This window comes from Trichomycterus rosablanca, chromosome 4, assembly GCF_030014385.1.
Source record: "Trichomycterus rosablanca isolate fTriRos1 chromosome 4, fTriRos1.hap1, whole genome shotgun sequence".
NCBI classification, from domain to species: domain Eukaryota; kingdom Metazoa; phylum Chordata; class Actinopteri; order Siluriformes; family Trichomycteridae; genus Trichomycterus; species Trichomycterus rosablanca.
Genome location: NC_085991.1, coordinates 39129996 through 39149668, shown reverse-complemented (window position 1 = coordinate 39149668; position 19673 = coordinate 39129996). Strand labels below are relative to the sequence as shown.

At 40.2% G+C, this 19673-nt stretch overlaps 1 protein-coding gene across 1 annotated transcript in view; it reads left to right on the top strand.

Moving 5' to 3' along the window:
• dnah2 (dynein, axonemal, heavy chain 2) overlaps positions 1 to 19673 on the top strand; it is a 294787-nt gene that overhangs the window by 214733 nt on the left and 60381 nt on the right. Inside the window, exons 52-61 of the mRNA XM_062993580.1 lie at positions 127 to 212; positions 292 to 422; positions 652 to 801; positions 9826 to 9993; positions 11689 to 11849; positions 11946 to 12085; positions 15894 to 16026; positions 18163 to 18302; positions 18966 to 19176; positions 19425 to 19541. Of these exons, the coding sequence (XP_062849650.1) occupies positions 127 to 212; positions 292 to 422; positions 652 to 801; positions 9826 to 9993; positions 11689 to 11849; positions 11946 to 12085; positions 15894 to 16026; positions 18163 to 18302; positions 18966 to 19176; positions 19425 to 19541 (1437 nt within the window). The remainder of the gene's footprint in view (positions 1 to 126; positions 213 to 291; positions 423 to 651; positions 802 to 9825; positions 9994 to 11688; positions 11850 to 11945; positions 12086 to 15893; positions 16027 to 18162; positions 18303 to 18965; positions 19177 to 19424; positions 19542 to 19673) is intronic.

Genomic DNA, 19673 nt, shown 5'->3' with positions numbered 1-19673 from the left:
AGCTGCTTTGTTCTTATTGTGAGAGGGCTTTTTTAGGGATTTTATTTACTATAGTATTTCCCTTCATTGTAGTGTACAGTTTTCTTCATCAGTTTTTTTTTTTTTTCTTAATTCTTCTTCCTTCAGGTGTTTCAAGGTCTGCTGCGATCTCACAGAGACTTTCACGACACCAAGCAGAGCATCACGCGGCTGTGGATCCACGAGTGCTTTAGGTGGCTTTGTTAAGCTGTACACATTCATTTACACATGCATGTCAACATTTAGCTGATTGCTCTTTGTGTGTGTATGAAGAGTGTTTTCAGACCGGCTGGTGGATCAAGCAGATATGGAGGCATTTGTGGGGCTGTTGGCTGAAAAACTCGGCTCTTTGTTTGATCTCACCTACCACAGCATTTGTCCCAACAAACAGCCACCTATATTTGGTATGCACTTACTCTGATTACCAAATAATTACTAGTATGTCTGAAAGGTTGATTATGAATTCTGGTATACAACGAATCAATTGACAGTAGTTTTGGAACAAACAAGGATTTTTTTTTTTAAATATTTACAAGAATGAATGATTCCTTTCAGCTGCTCCCATACCTATTTGTTATGAATAGTTATGAACAGTTGTTTTGGGTCTGATTAAGATGTGTTTTGTGTTGATAGGGGATTTCCTGAAGGAGCCACATGTATATGAAGATCTGCTGGACTTTAAAGCTCTGAAAAGCTTCATGGAATCTCAGCTGGAAGACTACAACCTTACACCCGGAGTGGTTCCCATGAGTCTGGTGCTCTTCAGAGATGCAATTGAGCATGGTTAGCTAAGAGACAACATATTAGCACATATCCCTTTGTGAAAAGAAACTCATTTCAATTAAGAAAAAAGCAAAAGTCATAATATACAAAGTACAATGTTTCAACAGATTTTGAATTATGGCTTTGGGGTTTACTTCTATTTAGGCACAAAGCATGATGCTGAGCAAAGAGGCCTAGCTTGTAGTCTAAAATTCAAATCAAATCGAATCAAAGTTTATTTGTCATAGACAGTACACAGTACAACTGGCAGTGAAATGCTTTTGCTCAGCCACATTAGTAATAATTATTAATAAAAGTAATTAGTACAAAATTTGAGAAAAAAAATTATATTAAAAATAGAAATATTTTTATATTAAGTGAAAAAAAGAATTTAAAAAGTGAACCAAATGTGCAAAAGTGAAAAAGTTGTGCAAGAACTGAACATTATACTGAACATAATATTGTGCAACATAATGCTAGTTGTGATTATGTACAAATTTATATACATATACACATTTATAAAACTGTAAATACACACACTATATATACATATACTATATATACATAGAAGTCCTTCAACGGCAGATCGAGCGGATGTTGTGACTTGATCACACAACGGTTGTGAAGGCTGCAACAGTTCTTCAAGTCCCAGTCGTCTGGGATCACCTTGCCACTGGAAACGCTTGAAGTACTGCCAAGTGTCATGCGTCTACTGGTGTGCAACAGCATTCCCACATTAAACAAACTCACACACAGATGTCTTCCCTTGAACATCACTGGATTCCATAAGCTTGTCCAGTGAAGAACGAAGGAAGACAATCATCCTTGGCAACGAGGGTTAGCCTAGATAGCCTAGAGTTATCTATCTAATCTATCTATCTATCTATCTATCTATCTATCTATCTATCTATCTATCTATCTATCTATCTATCTAATCTATCTAATCTATCTAATCTAATCTATCTATCTATCTATCTATCTATCTATCTATCTATCTATCTATCTATCTATCTATCTAATCTATCGTATCTATCTAATCTATAAAAACAGTCTATAATTTTTATGGAAGGTTTATTTTACCAGAGAGAGACAGAATATCAACAAAAAAACATTAAATAAAAGTTATAAATTAATTTGTATTTAATTAAGGGAAATAAGTATTTGATCCCCTACCAACCAGCAAGAATTCTGACCCCCACAGACCGGTTATGTGCACAAAAGGCACACAAATTAGTCCTGTCCCTGTATAAAAGACTCCTGTCACAGAATCAGTTTCTTCTGTTCAAATCTCTCGACCACCATGGGCAAGACCAAAGAGCTATCAGAGGACGTCAGGGACAAGATTGTAGACCTGCACAAGGCTGGAATGGGCTACAAGACCATCAGCAAGAAGTTTGGTGAGAAAGAGACCACTGTTGGTGCGATCATTCGAAAATGGAAGAAATACAAGATCACAGTCAATCACCCTCACTCTGGAGCTCCATGCAAGATCTCACCTGGTGGGGTAAGAATGATTCTGAGAAAGGTGAGGTCGGCCCAGAATTACATGGGAGGAGCTTGTCAATGATCTCAAGGGAGCTGGGAGCACAGTCACCAAGAAAACCATTAGTAACACACTTCGCCGTAATGGATTGAGATCCTGCAGTGCCCGCAAAGTCTCTTTGCTCAAGAAGGCTCATGTACAGGCCCGTCAGAAGTTTGCCAATAAACACCTGAATGATTCAGAGGAAGCTTGGGAGAATGTGATATGGTCAGATGAGACCAAAATTGAGCTCTTTGGCATCAACTCCACTCGCCATGTTTGGAGGCAGAGAAATGCCCGGTGGGGATGGTGTTCTTGGGGTCATATCCAGCATTTCTCTGCTCCCAGCTCCCTTGAGATCATTGACAAGCTCCTCCCGTGTAATTCTGGACTGACCTCACCTTTCTCAGAATAATTCTTACCTCACCAGGTGAGATCTTGCATGGAGCTCCAGAGTGAGGGTGAATGACTGTGATCTTGTATTTCTTCCATTTTCGAATGATCGCACCAACAGTGGTCTCTTTCTCACCAAGCTTCTTGCTGATGGTCTTGTAGCCCATTCCAGCCTTGTGCAGGTCTACAATCTTGTCCCTGACGTCCTTTGATAGCTCTTTGGTCTTGCCCATGGTGGTCGAGAGATTTGAACGGAAGAAACTGATTCTGTGACAGGAGTCTTTTATACAGGGACAGGACTAATTTGTGTGCCTCATGGGCACATAACCGGTCTGTGGGGGTCAGAATTCTTGCTGGTTGGTAGGGGATCAAATACTTATTTCCCTTAATTAAATACAAATTAATTTATAACTTTGCTTTAATGTTTTTTTTCTGGATTTTTTGTTGATATTCTGTCTCTCTCTGTTAAAATAAACCTTCCATAAAAATTATAGACTGTTCAAGTCTTTGTACAAAATCAGCAGGGGATCAAATACTTATTTCCCCCACTGTATATATGTACACACACACACACACACACACACACACACACACACACATATATATATATATATACAGTGTATCACAAAAGTGAGTACACCCCTCACATTTCTGCAGATATTTAGGTATATCTTTTCATGGGACAACACTGACAAAATGACACTTTGACACAATGAAAAGTAGTCTGTGTGCAGCTTATATAACAGTGTAAATTTATTCTTCCCTCAAAATAACTCAATTTACAGCCATTAATGTCTAAACCACCGGCAACAAAAGTGAGTACACCCCTAAGAGACTACACCCCTAAATGTCCAAATTGAGCACTGCTTGTCATTTTCCCTCCAAAATGTCATGTGATTTGTTAGTGTTACTAGGTCTCAGGTGTGCATAGGGAGCAGGTGTGTTCAATTTAGTAGTACAGCTCTCACACTCATACTGGTCACTGAAAGTTCCAACATGGCACCTCATGGCAAAGAACTCTCTGAGGATCTTAAAAGACGAATTGTTGCGCTACATGAAGATGGCCAAGGCTACAAGAAGATTGCCAACACCCTGAAACTGAGCTGCAGCACAGTGGCCAAGATCATCCAGCGTTTTAAAAGAGCAGGGTCCACTCAAAACAGACCTCGCGTTGGTCGTCCAAAGAAGCTGAGTGCACGTGCTCAGCGTCACATCCAACTGCTGTCTTTGAAAGATAGGCGCAGGAGTGCTGTCAGCATTGCTGCAGAGATTGAAAAGGTGGGGGGTCAGCCTGTCAGTGCTCAGACCATACGCCGCACACTACATCAAATTGGTCTGCATGGCTGTCACCCCAGAAGGAAGCTTCTTCTGAAGTCTCTACACAAGAAGGCCCGCAAACAGTTTGCTGAAGACATGTCAACAAAGGACATGGATTACTGGAACCATGTCCTATGGTCTGATGAGACCAAGATTAATTTGTTTGGTTCAGATGGTCTCAAGCATGTGTGGCGGCAATCAGGTGAGGAGTACAAAGATAAGTGCGTCATGCCTACAGTCAAGCATGGTGGTGGGAATGCCATGGTCTGGGGCTGCATGAGTGCAGCAGGTGTTGGGGAGTTACATTTCATCGAGGGACACATGAACTCCAATATGTACTGTGAAATACTGAAGCAGAGCATGATCCCCTCCCTCCGGAAACTGGGTCGCAGGGCAGTGTTCCAGCATGATAATGACCCCAAACACACCTCTAAGACGACCACTGCTTTATTGAAGAGGCTGAGGGTAAAGGTGATGGACTGGCCAAGCATGTCTCCAGACCTAAACCCAATAGAACATCTTTGGGGCATCCTCAAGCGGAAGGTGGAGGAGCGCAAAGTCTCGAATATCCGCCAGCTCCGTGATGTCGTCATGGAGGAGTGGAAAAGCATTCCAGTGGCAACCTGTGAAGCTCTGGTAAACTCCATGCCCAGGAGAGTTAAGGCAGTTCTGGGAAATAATGGTGGCCACACAAAATATTGACACTTCAGGAACTTTTACTAAGGGGTGTACTCACTTTTGTTGCCGGTGGTTTAGACATTAATGGCTGTATATTGAGTTATTTTGAGGGAAGAATAAATTTACACTGTTATATAAGCTGCACACAGACTACTTTTCATTGTGTCAAAGTGTCATTTTGTCATTGTTGTCCCATGAAAAGATATACTTAAATATCTGCAGAAATTTGAGGGGTGTACTCACTTTTGTGATACACTGTATATATACAGTATATACACACACACACATGTACAGTGGGGCCAAAAAGTATTTAGTCAGCCACTGATTGTGCAAGTTCTCCTACTTAGAAAGATGAGAGAGGTCTGTAATTTTCATCATAGGTACACTTCAACTATGAGAGACAAAATGAGAAAAAAAAATCCAGGAAATCACATTGTAGGATTTTTAAAGAATTTATTTGTAAATTATGGTGAAAAATAAGTATTTGGTCAATAACAAAAGTTCAACTTAATACTTTGTAACATACAGTGGGGCCAAAAAGTATTTAGTCAGCCACTGATTGTGCAAGTTCTCCTACTTAGAAAGATGACAGAGGTCTGTAATTTTCATCATAGGTACACTTCAACTATGAGAGACAAAATGAGAAAAAAAAATCCAGGAAATCACATTGTAGGATTTTTAAAGAATTTATTTGTAAATTATGGTGGAAAATAAGTATTTGGTCAATAACAAACAAGCAAGATTTCTGGCTCTCACAGACCTGTAACTTATTGTTTAAGAAGCTCTTCTGTCCTCCACTCGTTACCTGTATTAATGGCACCTGTTTGACCTCGTTATCTGTATAAAAGACACCTGTCCACAGCCTCAAACAGTCAGACTCCAAACTCAACCATGGCCAAGACCAAAGAGCTGTCGAAGGACACCAGGAAGAAAATTGTAGACCTGCACCAGGCTGGGAAGAGTGAATCTACAATAGGCAAGCAGGTTGGTGTGAATAAATCAACTGTGGGAGCAATTGTAAGAAAATGGAAGACATACAAGACCATTGATAATCCCTCCCTTGGGGTCAAGATCTCATCTCGTGGGGTCAAAATGATCATGAGAACGGTGAGCAAAAATCCCAGAACTACACGGAGGGACCTGATGAATGACCTGCAGAGAGCTGGGACCAAAGTAACAAAGGCTACCATCAGTAACACACTACGCCGAGAGGGACTCAAATCCTGCAGTGCCAGGCGTGTCCCCCTGCTTAAGCCAGTACATGTCCAGGCCCGTCTGAAGTTTGCCAGAGATCATATGGATGATCCAGAAGAGGATTGGGAGAATATCATGTGGTCAGATGAAACCAAAATGGAACTTTTTGGTAAAAACTCAACTCGTCGTGTTTGGAGGAAGAAGAAAAACCCAAGAACACCATACCTACTGTGAAGCATGGGGGTGGAAACATCATGCTTTGGGGCTGTTTTTCTGCAAAGGGGACAGGACGACTGATCCGTGTTAAGGGAAGAATTAACGGGGCCATGTATCGTGAGATTTTAAGCCAAAACCTCCTTCCATCAGTAAGAGCATTGAAGATGGAACGTGGCTGGGTCTTCCAGCATGACAATGATCCCAAACACACCGCTCAGGCAACGAAGGAGTGGCTCCGTAAAAAGCATTTCAAGGTCCTGGAGTGGCCTAGCCAGTCTCCAGACCTCAACCCCATAGAAAATTTGTGGAGTCCGTGTTGCCCAGCGACAGCCCCAAAACATCACTGCTCTAGAGGAGATCTGCATGGAGGAATGGGCCAAAATACCAGCTACAGTGTGTGCAAACCTGGTGAAGACTTACAGGAAACGTTTGACCTCTGTCATTGCCAACAAAGGTTATGTTACAAAGTATTGAGTTGAACTTTTGTTATTGACCAAATACTTATTGTCCACCATAATTTACAAATAAATTCTTTAAAAATCCTACAATGTGATTTCCTGGATTTTTTTTTCTCATTTTGTCTCTCATAGTTGAAGTGTACCTATGATGAAAATTACAGACCTCTCTCATCTTTCTAAGTAGGAGAACTTGCACAATCAGTGGCTGACTAAATACTTTTTGGCCCCACTGTATATATGTATATATATATATATGAAGAGCCAATCCATGCTTCCAACTCAGAAGTTCCTGAGGCAGTTAGTTGGCTTCAGCACTCTTCTGTAGGTCTCTGACACCGTGTTCACACTTGCGTGAGACAAAGCAACAGGCAACCATTCATTTCATAGAATAGAATAGATAGAGTGGAATGTGTCATGTATACATATACAGGTGTACAGTACAATGAAATTCTTTCTTTGCATATCCCATCTTGTTTTTAGAAGCTGAGGTCAGAGCCCATGGTCAGCCATTGTACAGCGCCTTGCTCAAGGGCCCAACATTGGCTGCATGACAGAGCTGGGACTTGATTTCACAACCTTTCAGTTGTTAGCCTAAAGCTCTACCCACTAGGCTAACACTGTCCCAGGCTAACATATGTGGAAACCGATGGCAGACGACTGACAGACCAACACATGACAAAAAATTAAGATTTTTGTCAGTTTGTAGCAATGCAGAGCCAAATCCCAGTGATTGGCTGTAATAGACTTAGTGGAACAATTATATAGTGCGAGGGTCACATGTCATCCCCTCAGCTTATCTTTCAATGAGTGAGAACATGCATGCAGTAAATGCTGTTGTACATCATAAAATAAGTTTTAAACAAAATTAACTGTAAATTATATTTAGTAGACTGTACTGTATACTGTTCACGTCAAGCATTTTCTGATTAGTGCCTCTCCCAAACAAATTCAGCACTGGCTCTCTACACAACACCATAGAGAAATCAGGTTTGTCTCCAGGTGGGGTGATGCGTCCTCTTGTTTCTATGTTTTTACTTTATAGTTACATAACTTAAATTAACTTGGACTTTTGATGATTTGATTTTGATACATTTTATTGAACTGCCAGGAAGGTAGATGTGCTTTTGTTCACCGTGGGGAAATTAAGGAAATGCCTGAATGTTTATTTATGGCATGGCTGTATGCTTGATTTAATGTATCTATTAGAATCTATGCATCTATATTTGAATTTTCCACACACTTTTTGTTCAAGGAGTTTTTTGGGTTTTTTTTTACTATTTTTCCCAGAACTCTGTACAATGAACACTGCAACATCTACAGTGTGGTGACATGCAGTCTATTTTAACTCTTATCCACTGCTTTACTTCAATCCTCCAGCCTTCAAACTACAAACAAAAGCTCAATATTCCCAATTATTTATTCAGACTGAAATTACACAAGTTTCATCCCTAACTGCATCGAAGTTGCCAAAGTGAGATAAAAAATCCCTTGTTACTATGCATAATTAGCCTTCTTTATCCCACAATAGAAAATGCAATTATATTACAAACCTCATAAGAGGTCAAACAATTAGTGCCCAGTCCCATAACACAGTGCAGAATCAGTCTAAGTGTCGTTCAGCACTGGTACAGCCCATACAGGATGCCACTGAATAAAGCTGCACCTCAACACACCACTGCAGAACATGCAATGCACCACGCTCTGCTCCTTCTGGACCATTACCCTGATCAAATGCATTTAACTTAATCACACCCCACTTTAGTATTTCAGCCCCGGCTGATTATAAGATTAGTCAGTGTGACCTGTTGTACATGCTTGTGTTTTAATGAGTTCTGTTGTTGTGGTACCAACCTGAATTTCTGAAAATAAAGAGAGACAGTGTGTGAAAAGCAGAGAAAAACAGAAGGCAGTGATTTGTTAATCATTTTGACCTGAAATGTTAAAATAAAAATAGTACAAAAACACAGTAGTTGATGTTGAACAGGAACATGTGTACCACTGTTCTACATTAACTTATCTTTTAATTACACTTGATAATTTGGCAAACACCAAATGAATCAAAAAAACATAATTTTTCTTCTTTTCTGCCTCATGCAAGTCTTAAGCTGTACCACCCCATGTGACTTTAGTGTTAAAGTTTGCACTTCAGGCAGGGAGGTCATTCTAGCACCTGCACTCTTTTTGTATGCAGCAATTACTGTTGTAACTCATATGAAATGTGACTTGACGTTGTTCAGATGGTTTCTTGGCGATGGTTTATTAAAATATTCTTGGGCAGAGGCATTCTGATTGTTAAAGCAGTGCTGTCTGTGAGATCACAGATCATGAGAATTTACAAGTGCCTTTTGGCCTTTACATATACACCAATTAGGCAGAACATTATGACCACCTTCCTAATATTGTGTTGGTCCCCCATATGCAACAAACTGTGATGCACTGTGTGTTCTGACACCTTTCTATCAGAACCAGCATTAACTTCTTCAGCAATTTGAGCTACAGTAGCTCGTCTGTTGGATCGGACCACACGGGCCAGCCTTCTCTACCCATGTGCATCAGTGAGGCTTCGCCGCTCATGACCCTGTCGCCGGTTTAACACTGTTCCTTCCTTGGACCACTTTTGATAGATACTGACCACTGCAGACCGGAAACACCCCACAAGAGCTGCAGTTTTGGAGATGCTCTGACCCAGTCGTCTAGCCATCACAATTTGGTCCTTGTCAAACTTGCTTCTAACACATCAACTTTGAGGATAAAGTGTTCATTTGCTGCCTAATATATCCCACCCACTAACAGGTGCTGTGATGAAGAGATAATCAGTGTTATTCACTTCACCTGTCAGTGGTCATAATGTTATGCCTAGTCAGTGTATTTCTCCAGATTACTTAAATCTGTTGGTATTATGCACTGTAGGAAAAAAAAAAAGATTTCTTATAATTGCTTATTGAGAAATGTGGTTTTTCAACCCATCCTTGGTCATAAATGTCTAGGTTTTCCCTGATTGCTCTTTTAATTATTAAATATGATTCCATCACCTGTTTAATGTTCCTAGTGTTAAATTGCCCCATTTTACAGACAGTTTTACAACAGTTTAGGAGTGAGTGTATATTTACAAATAGAAAATATTCAAATAAGAAAATGCATGTCTTGTACATTTACTTTTTTATAATTTAAGTTTTTTTTGTTTGTTCGCATTGTACATACTGTTCAATCCAGTGTCTAATACAATGAGTAAATGAATGTGTGTTTGTTGACCTGTCTTTTTTTCAGTAACACGGGTGGTGCGTGTGATTAGTCAGCTCAGAGGAAATATGCTTTTGGTGGGGATTGGAGGATCTGGCAGGCAAAGCCTTTCTAGATTGGCAGCCTACATCTGCGACTACATGCTCTTTCAGGTGGAGGTCACCAAACAGTACCGCAAGCAGGAGTTCAGAGAGGGTAAGCTTTTAAACCAGAACAAAATGACAAAATTATACAATAAAAGCCAATTTTACAAAATCATTTGGTGCACTTTCACCTAAACTTCTAACCCTTTTTAGGTAAGGCAGTGGCTCTGTGGGAAAAAAAACAGTGGTGTGTAAAAATACTGGCCTAAAGTACAATGCAGTGATATCTGTACTTGAATAAAAAAAGTGCATAAGTAAAAATGTTTCACAACTTTAATTTTTTAACCAAATGGCAAATGTAACTGTACTATTGTACTATTATATTAGATCCTGCTGCTATTTCACTATTATACCAGATCATGCTGCGGTTTCACTTACACAAGATACAGCTGCTTTTTCACTGCGGTGGCTCGTTAGGTAGCACTGTCACCTCACAGCAAGAAGGTTCTGGGTTCAATTCCCAGGTGGAGCGGTGTGTATTCTTTGTGTGTGGAGTTTGCATGTTCTTCTCATCTCTGTGAGGGTTTTCTTCCAGGAGCTCTGGTTTCCTTCCACAGTCCAAAGACATGCAAGTGAAGTGAATTTGAGATCCTAAATTGTCCATGACTGTGTCTGACATTAAAGTTGAACTGATGAATCTTGTGTAACCAGTAATTACCTGTCTTGTTATGAATGTAACCAAAGTGTGTAAAACTTGACCATAAAATCCTACTAAATAAATATAGATCGGGCAGCTGTTTACTATTGTAGAAGATCCTTCCTTTTTTCCTTTTTTTTACACTTTGGAAATACCCTACTGTGTTTTAATACTATAACATGCTGTACCACTATTACCAAAGGTAAAGCAGAAGGCTTTTTCACTGTTATAAAAGATCCTTTTTGTGCTTTTACTAAATGTTGCTTTTTTATTGTTTTCAAGATCCTCAGAGAAACTTGAACTTCATTGCAATCACTACATTAGGAATACACATATAATATCAGAGACTACCTAACGGATACAAAGCACCCACATAAATCTTTCCTGCCGTGAATGGAACTCACAATAGTAAACACGGCGTTAAAAGATAGATAGTTGGATGGATGGATGGATGGACGGATGGATGGATGGACGGATAGATAGATAGTTTCAAGATCCTCAGAATTATTACTAGTAAATATTTACTAATTTTGTACTTTGTTTAACCATGATTTGAAAGTCCTTTGTTTACCCAAATTTGCACATGTGCAAATAATACCTTGGTAATTAGTCTATGACGGTTGTTGCTGTGAGTGCTACACTTCTAGAACCATTTATATTGTAAGATGTTTGAGCTGCTAAAAAGCACATCACAGACACACTTGACCTTGCCACTTGTGCCCTACTGCCTTTTGATGGAATGTTCACATTAGTAAGGGAGCTTTAGTTTTTACACATAGAGTATCTGATAGTTGGTAATTGAACAGTCAGCGTTTAGTTTAGTATGACAGACTTCACTTTAGTAGTTCCCCAGCACGAACTCAGATCAGCCCAATTTCCTCTGTCCTAAATGAAATCTAAATGAACATTTCTGTCAGGCCGTATGATAAATGCACTAAACCATTTTAGGAAAATGCAGGAAAATGAAATTTCTTCTAATTTTTCTGTTGGAGTGTTCCTGACCTTTAAATGTAATAGATGGAATGAAGAGTGCATAAACAGCTACAGGGTCAACGAAGGGTCTCATGTTTGTTTTGAAGAAAATCAATGTAATTGCTATTCCTCATGCAGACATTAAGAAGCTGTACAGGCTGACTGGAGTGGAGAACAAGCCCACAGTTTTCCTGTTTAATGACACTCAGATTGTGGACGAGTCTTTCTTGGAGGACATCAACAACATCCTCAGCTCTGGAGAGGTCCCCAACCTCTACAAACCAGATGAGTTTGAAGAGGTCTGGCTAAAAATGATTAGCTATAAAATATGTGAACGTGCACGTAGATGGGTTCAGTGCTCACTGACCGTGCTTTTTTGTATTTTTGTTTGCCAGATCCAAAGTGCTTTGTCCGATTCTGCGAGGAATGACAATGTGCTGGAGACTCCAGACTCCATGTTTAATTACTTGGTAGAACGTGTGAGAAACAACCTTCACATAGTGCTGTGTATGAGTCCTGTAGGAGATCCATTCAGGTACGTAACCTGTTAGGGCAGGAAAAATTATGCCATACTTGATATGCCGAGACACTGTGATTGTTTGGTGTTTTGTCCGGGGTGTGTTACTGCATTGTGCCCAGTGATTCTGGAGAAACCCGACCTGTTGTAACCCTGACTATGACTTAGAAACGCCATATAATTAGGGCCCTATTAAATTCACTAAATTCTTGTTTCACTATTTTAAAAGCCACTTTGCTATTAAATAAGTCTTCTGTTTACACATACCTGGGTCATTAGTCTATGACGGTTGTTGCTGTGAGTGCTACACTTCTAGAACCATTTATAATGTAAGACATTTGAGCTGCTAAAAAGCACATCACAGACACACTTGACCTTGCCACTTGTGCCCTACTGCCTTTTGATGGAATGTTCACATTAGTAAGGGAGCTTTAGTTTAGAGCTTTAGAGTATCCAATATCTGATTGTGAGTATCTGATTGTGCCCAGTGATTCTGAAGAAACTGGACCTGTTGTAACCCTGTTCAGGGCCAAATTTTACGGCGGTCATTAAAAAAACACTCGAATGATAGAATAAATGGAAGCTACAATGCACAGCACAGCTACCTTGAGGGTTGGATGTAAACTAAAACATCCAGTGACGAAGCAAGGGCTTCATGTTCTAGCTCAAATATGAAAATTCTCATTTGTGTTTTGACACTCTAAAGATGCTCTGTTACACTAGGACCACCTTATAGTGCAAATGAACCATTTAACATGAGGAACTTAGCCGCTCAGGTGGCGCAGCGGAAAACACGCTAGCACACCAGAGCTGACATTTCCAACCCATCGGTTCGAGACTCAGCTCTGCCATCCGGCTGGGCTGGGCGGCTACATGAACAATTGGCTTGTTGTTCATACAGGGCGAGAAGCCGGATTCTGCTGGCTGGTTGATGACATCTGCACAGAGTCGAGGAATAATGTGGACAGGGTGTGGCTCTCCATACACAAAAGCTGATCCACATATGAATACGCCTCGTGCAGGTGAAAAGATGCAGTCGGCTACTGCACATGTGTCGGAGGGGGCATGTAAGCCTCGTTCTCCTCATTTAGGAGTGAAGATCAGCATCAGCAGAGAGGAAGCGTTATGCAATCGGGTAATTGGATACAGGTATTTGGGATGAAAATTGGATACGGGTATTGCAATCGGGTAATTGGGAGGAAAATTGGGGAAAAAATGTGAGGCTCTTGAGGCACTATGCAAATGAAAAACGTTAAAATGCTAAACACAAACCTTAAATTTTGAATTTCACAGCAAATTGCATGTTACACAGGAGACACTCATTTCATGATCTGTGACGCGATTTTTTCGGCCGTGAAATAGGTAGGGCTTTACATATAAGATTTATAAAAACTGTAATGGAAACGACACCCTAATCCCTATGTACACAAGTAAAGAAACAAATCAAATCAAACAAACAAACCCTAACCAGGATGCCGCAGTGGTAAACCTTAAAAATGAATAAACAGTGGATCTGAAATTTGCTTACAGACGTACCTATGTTGATGATGATAGTGTAATACAGTGTCATTTTATAGTGTAGGTGACAAACAAGTACTCTGGTTACCTTTAAACCCTCCAAACTTTCCTGTATGTATAATAATATAAATAGCCTTTAAAAGTGAGTAAGAAAGCAGGGTGTATGACCGCCTAGTGCAACCCTGCTTAAGATGTAAGCCATTAAAATACATAAATAATGATTTCTGGACTTATGGCTGCAGTTTGCTTAGTCAATGCTACATTCAGGAAAAATTCTGAGCCCTGTGGCCATTTTAATATTTCATTTTCGGATCTTCACAGTGCGCAAATTTGCTTGGTACTCTGACATTCAGTCAGACTGGGTGAGTTCGTTTTTGATGAAGTGAAAGCAATTTACTAAGCCAGACAGAGAGCTACTCCTACCTTACCTGTCATCCTGAGATCTTCATCAACAGTCAGCATGAGTGCTATGAGCAGCCTGGTCATGACCTTCCTTTCTAGTCTTCTCATTACTCGCTGCCATCACTCGAGTTTTGTATTCATCAAAACCTCTCTATCTACTACTCTTTTTTCTCTCATTATTTCGCTTGCACTCTCTCTCCTTCTTCTTTCCCTCTTTGATTATGCGTTTTGAAAATGTGAGTACCATAAAAAGAGGCCTGGAAATTGTTCTCTAATCATCCATTTGCATCTCTCGTCAGCATATAACGAGGTGGCTTGTGTCAGATGACCCTGGGGTCATACCTAATTAAAAATGACAGCTTTTAAATCAAGCTTTGGGCTTAGTCTCATTGGCCTTACATATAATTGGTGGCTGCTATTACTATGCTACTGCTTTAATGGCCACTACTAGCCCAAAAAGGTTGCATGGCAAATCAGCAATTGAACAAGTGTTGACCTCTGAGTGTAGCAGGGTGTGTAAGCTGTGTATGGAAATATGTAAAATTTGTTAACAACCACCAATCACAGCTCCTTCATAATGGAGAAGCGTAATTGGGTTTCCAAATACATAATAAAGAACCATGTTGAAGCAAAGATGTACAGATGCAAAGTAGTCAGATCCCTTGTTAACTTAAATTAAATAAACTACAATTCATACCACATTAGTCATGGCACATTCTCTCTAGATTGGATAGCAAGTGTCTATGAACTGCCAGAACTATGTTCTGCCCAAAGAGTTCCATTTTCAGCTAATCAGACCAGAGAATCATTTTGTTGCCAACACTGGCTTCTGTCTAGCCACTTTGTCATAAAGGCTTGATTTATAAAAGGCTGCAGAGATGGTTGTCCATCCAACTATATCTCTCATCTTTGCAAAGAGTTTCAAGAGCTCTTTTAGAGTGAAAGGTGGGTTTATTCTTACCTCCCTGACCATGGCCCTTCTTGCTTAAATGTTCAATTTGGCAGGACACCCAGCTCTTTGAGGGTTTAAGGATGTGCCCAGTTTCTTCCATTTCAAAATGTTTTAGGCCACTGTGGTCCTGGGAACAAAGAAAGACTTAATTTTTTTATATTATTATTAATGCCCAGATCTATGCTTTGCTGATATTTAATTGTTGAGATCCACAGACAGTTGCTGGAACTTCATGGCTTTTTTTTTAATTGTTGGACGTTATAGACCCTGGTGTGTGCATTTTCAAACTGTGTCCAATCAATTCAAATTGCAGCAGGTGAACTCCAATTGGGTTCTAGCCCCATCTCAAAAATAATTAAAGCAGGCGCCCAGGTGGCGCAGCCGGATATTCTGCTAGCACACCAGCGCCGAGTTTCTGAACTCATCGTTGCCACCGGTCGACTGGGAGCCATCTAGCGGGCATAATAAGCGGCTGTCTGATGACAGGACTATGCGGGGTCTTCAAACGCTGTGTAAGGACCCTGACTTGCGAATAGAGGTGCCTGTGCAGAGTGCATGGGTGGAAAAGGGTTCAGTTAAGGGCTGCCTGTGGGTTGGAGGAGGCGTGAGCAGCAATATACCCTCCTCAACTGCAAAAAATCGGGGATCCCCAGCAGCGGATGACAAACTGACTACACTAAATTGGGAGAAAATGGGGGGAAAACACATAAAATATATATTATGAAAAGAAGAATTAAAGCAAACAGGATGCAGATTACCACAATTTGGAGTGCCACCCCAAAGGGTCTGGAAATGATATTCATTATATAGTGTTACACAGTATATTAAGACTATTTATTAAATTTGATTCCTTCTAATCTTTCATATCTGTCAATTATCAGAAAATTATAATTAAGTTTACGTTTCTGATTATAAGAGTAATATTGTGGTATGTGTGTGTGTCTGTGTGTTCAGGAATCGTATTCGTCAATACCCAGCACTGGTGAACTGCACTACTATAGACTGGTTTTCTGAGTGGCCTCAGGATGCTCTGCTAGAGGTGGCTGAGCGATATCTGGATGGGCTGGCCCTGGGGAATATGGAAGGGGTGAGAGAGACACATATCCAGTTGTACCAACATATTATCACCTACTAAAATACACACCATCTGTGTTAATTGTGTCCTTTATTTTAATGGTGTTTGAGATTAGCATTAGTGAGGGAATGTAATTTGTATGTGATTGGACTGACCAGTTGATGCAGGTATTGTGTAATTTCCCCAATGTACTGTATATACACATCAGTATTGTATGATCGGCTCAGTATGCTATAACAACAACAAGGCTTACAGCCGTGTCCATTAGCACTTATTTATTACATTGCTTTGGGATTGGTTTAAGCAGGACTGGTATTATTGAAGAAGCTGTGTGTTTAGTGCCGTAAAAAGGCAATTTGCTTTAATATTTCCTTCAGATTTGTAGAAAGAATTTAATATTGTAAACTGTAGTACTTAACCAGTCAAGTTCACAGAGGGATTTACTCTGCATAGTGATAATAATAATAATAATAATATTTATTTATGATTCTTTACAGTAATGTTGGCTCATGTACAGTGTTGCACACAAACTTACATGCTTTTCTGCACTGTAGCTTGGATGGCACAGAGCTCAAGGTTTGGGTTTGAACCTTGCCTTCACCTACCGTGTGTGGTGGCATATTTTCCTAGTTTCTATGCGAGTTTCCACTGGCTACACCGGTTGTCTTTCATCTTCCAAGAACCTGTCAGTAAAAGCCTTGGATACTAAAAATTGCTCCCTCGCTTCTGATCTACCTCAAGTCTCATACACTTATGATGAGCGAATAGTTGGAAGGCTTTCTTTCGTCAAAAGCAGTCAATTGATTTATTCAATTATTCAGTCACAAAAAAGGGACAGTTGCAAAAATAATGAACATCTTGTCAATTCCATTACAGTCATGTCCCTTACAAGTGTATAAACTTTTGACTTTAGCCAGAACTTGTGCTAAGTCACTGTGCTAAGATGCAATTACTATAGGCTGTGTAATAGTCAGAATACTGTTAACCTCAAGGATGGCGCATTTTCATTACTTGCTTCATCCTGGTCATGTTGAGTACAGGGTGCCAATCCATTTCAGACCTGACATAGCCAGTGTCTGTGTGGATGCCCAACTGGCTGAATATGGCAGCTGACTATTGGGCTAGCATAATCGACTACTGTATCTCCCATGGGTGTTTTAATGTAGAATATTTAAAATGAACCACAGGTAATAATGAGATGTAGTTATTATCGTACATTATATACATTTTCAACTGTTTTAAATTACAGTTCAGACATGCTCTAAACAAGCGTTAACAGTTGCTTTATGTGGATTTGAAAGGTGCCGCCTGTAGGTAAAGCAGTGCTGTCTCACAGACAAGTTCTATTCTTAGATATGCCAGTAACACTATTAGGCAGTCAATGCATACTGCTCAAAAAAATAATAGAACACTTAAACATTACTCTATCACACCAAGTCGATTAAACTTCAGGAATATTAATCTTTCCAGTTAGGAAACATAAGCAATTGTGAATTAAGTTACCTGCTATGATGCAAATGAAAGTGACAACAGGTGCACTAAAGAAGTAACAGCAAGATAACATCCAAAACTGGAACAATTACTCTCCTTATCTTTTCTGACTGATTCTTTTCTAGTGTTGCATTTTGCTAGTTCCTTTGTCACAACTGGTAGCATGAGATGATACCTCCAGCCTATTAGGGTTGCACAGGTAGTCCAGCTCCTTCATGATGGCACATCCATTAATGCCATTACAAGAAGGTTTGGTAAGTCTCCCAGTACAGTCTCAAGAGCATGGAGGAGATACCAGGGCGTGGGCTGTTACATGAGAAGTGTTTGACAGAGCCGTTAAACAGAATCCACCCAGCAGCAGGACAGATACCTGCTCATTTGTGAGAAGAAAAACAGGAGACGCACTGCCAGAGTCCTACAAAATTATCTCCAGCCGGCTACTGAGTCACACTGAGTTGCTGAATCTCACATAGATTGGATCAGCCTGTGATTTCATATGATAATTAATATCAATAAATATTTTAAACTAGAATATTTCATTCATCAGGATCCAATGTGTGATTTAAGTGTTCCCTTAATTTTTTAAGCAGTGTATTAGCTCAGGTTTAGAGAACAGCAATTTTATGAGACTTAACCTAATGCTTTGCTCATCTGCAGATCCAGACCAAAGTGGCCAGTATTTTCATGACCATGCACCAATCTGTAGTCCAGCTCTCTCAGAGAATGAAGCTGGAGCTGAAGAGGCACAACTACGTCACACCCACCAACTACCTGGAACTGGTGTCTGGATATAAAAAGTACTTATCTGACTAATGTTCTATATGTTCTCTTCAGTCCTAGCTTGTAGTTGTACACCTACAGACTAGATCTTAATGTTTAAACCCTTTTTAAAAAGAAGAAGAAGATATACTTTATTTGTCATATATACATATACAGTACAGTTGTACAGTACAATGAAATTATTTCTTCGCATATCCCAGCTTGTTTTGGGAGCTGGGGTCAGAGCGCAGGGTCAGCCACCTTATGGCGCCCCTGGGAGGGCCTGTATTTGAACCGCCAATCTTCCGGTTGATAGCCCAAAGCTCTACCCACTAGGCTACCACTGTCCCTTCACTGTCCCTGTCCATCTTTGACCCCTGGATGCTGTGGTCAGCTGAATATTGTTGTTCAGCACACTGTTGTCAACCCAGCAGTGGCACAGAGGTATTTAAAGCCTTAGCAATGATGCTGTAGCTGATGCATCACACATTACAGCACAGCACCAAACATTACAATGTTGCTGCTGTGCCGGGGAATGGTCCACTACTTTGGTTTCTGAAGAAGACAAACGCTGCATATGTATTTCTGACTCTGTTCTTAAAGTATTGTGCACATTTAAGTCAAATTATTGATTATAATACTAATTAATACATAAGCTGAGCACATCTTTCTCTGTTATTGTATCTCTTTCTCATGGTTAGGTTATTGGCTGAGAAGCGCACCGACATTGGCGAGCAGGTAACTAAACTGAGAAACGGTTTGTTCAAGATTGATGACACGCGCACCAAAGTGGAGGCCATGTCGGTGGAGTTGGAGGACGCCAAGAAAAAAGTAGCCGAGTTCCAGAAGCAGTGTGAAGAGTACCTGGTCATCATTGTACAGCAGAAGAGAGAAGCTGATGAACAGCAGAAGGTGAGTTGTAGAAAGACAACATGACTGTTTGATGAAATTGTCTAATCAATCAGGTGCATGTGATTAAGCAGTGCATGTAAAAAATATACAGTGTATATAAACCAGAACTGATTTTGTTTGCATGTACAGTAGTTGTTTTCAGAATCCTGATTAAATGAATTGTTTTGTGTACTTGCTTTCCTGACTGTGGTGTTTGATAACATAATTACATGTGTGATGACTGGATGTGTGCGGATGACTGTGTGTAGGCCGTGAGCGCTCACAGTGAGAAGATTGGAGCAGAAGAAATAAAATGTAAAGAGATGGCTGATAATGCTCAGAGGGATCTGGATGAAGCACTGCCTGCTCTAGGGGAGGCCATGAAGGTCAGCTCATTTTACTAATAGTTTGCCTACAAGACCTTAATGACCTCCTACAAAGCCCAGGTTGTATTGCTAGTTAATTAATACAGTGGTGATAAAACGCTTGGGGTTGCTTTAAATGATTTGCATTCTGAA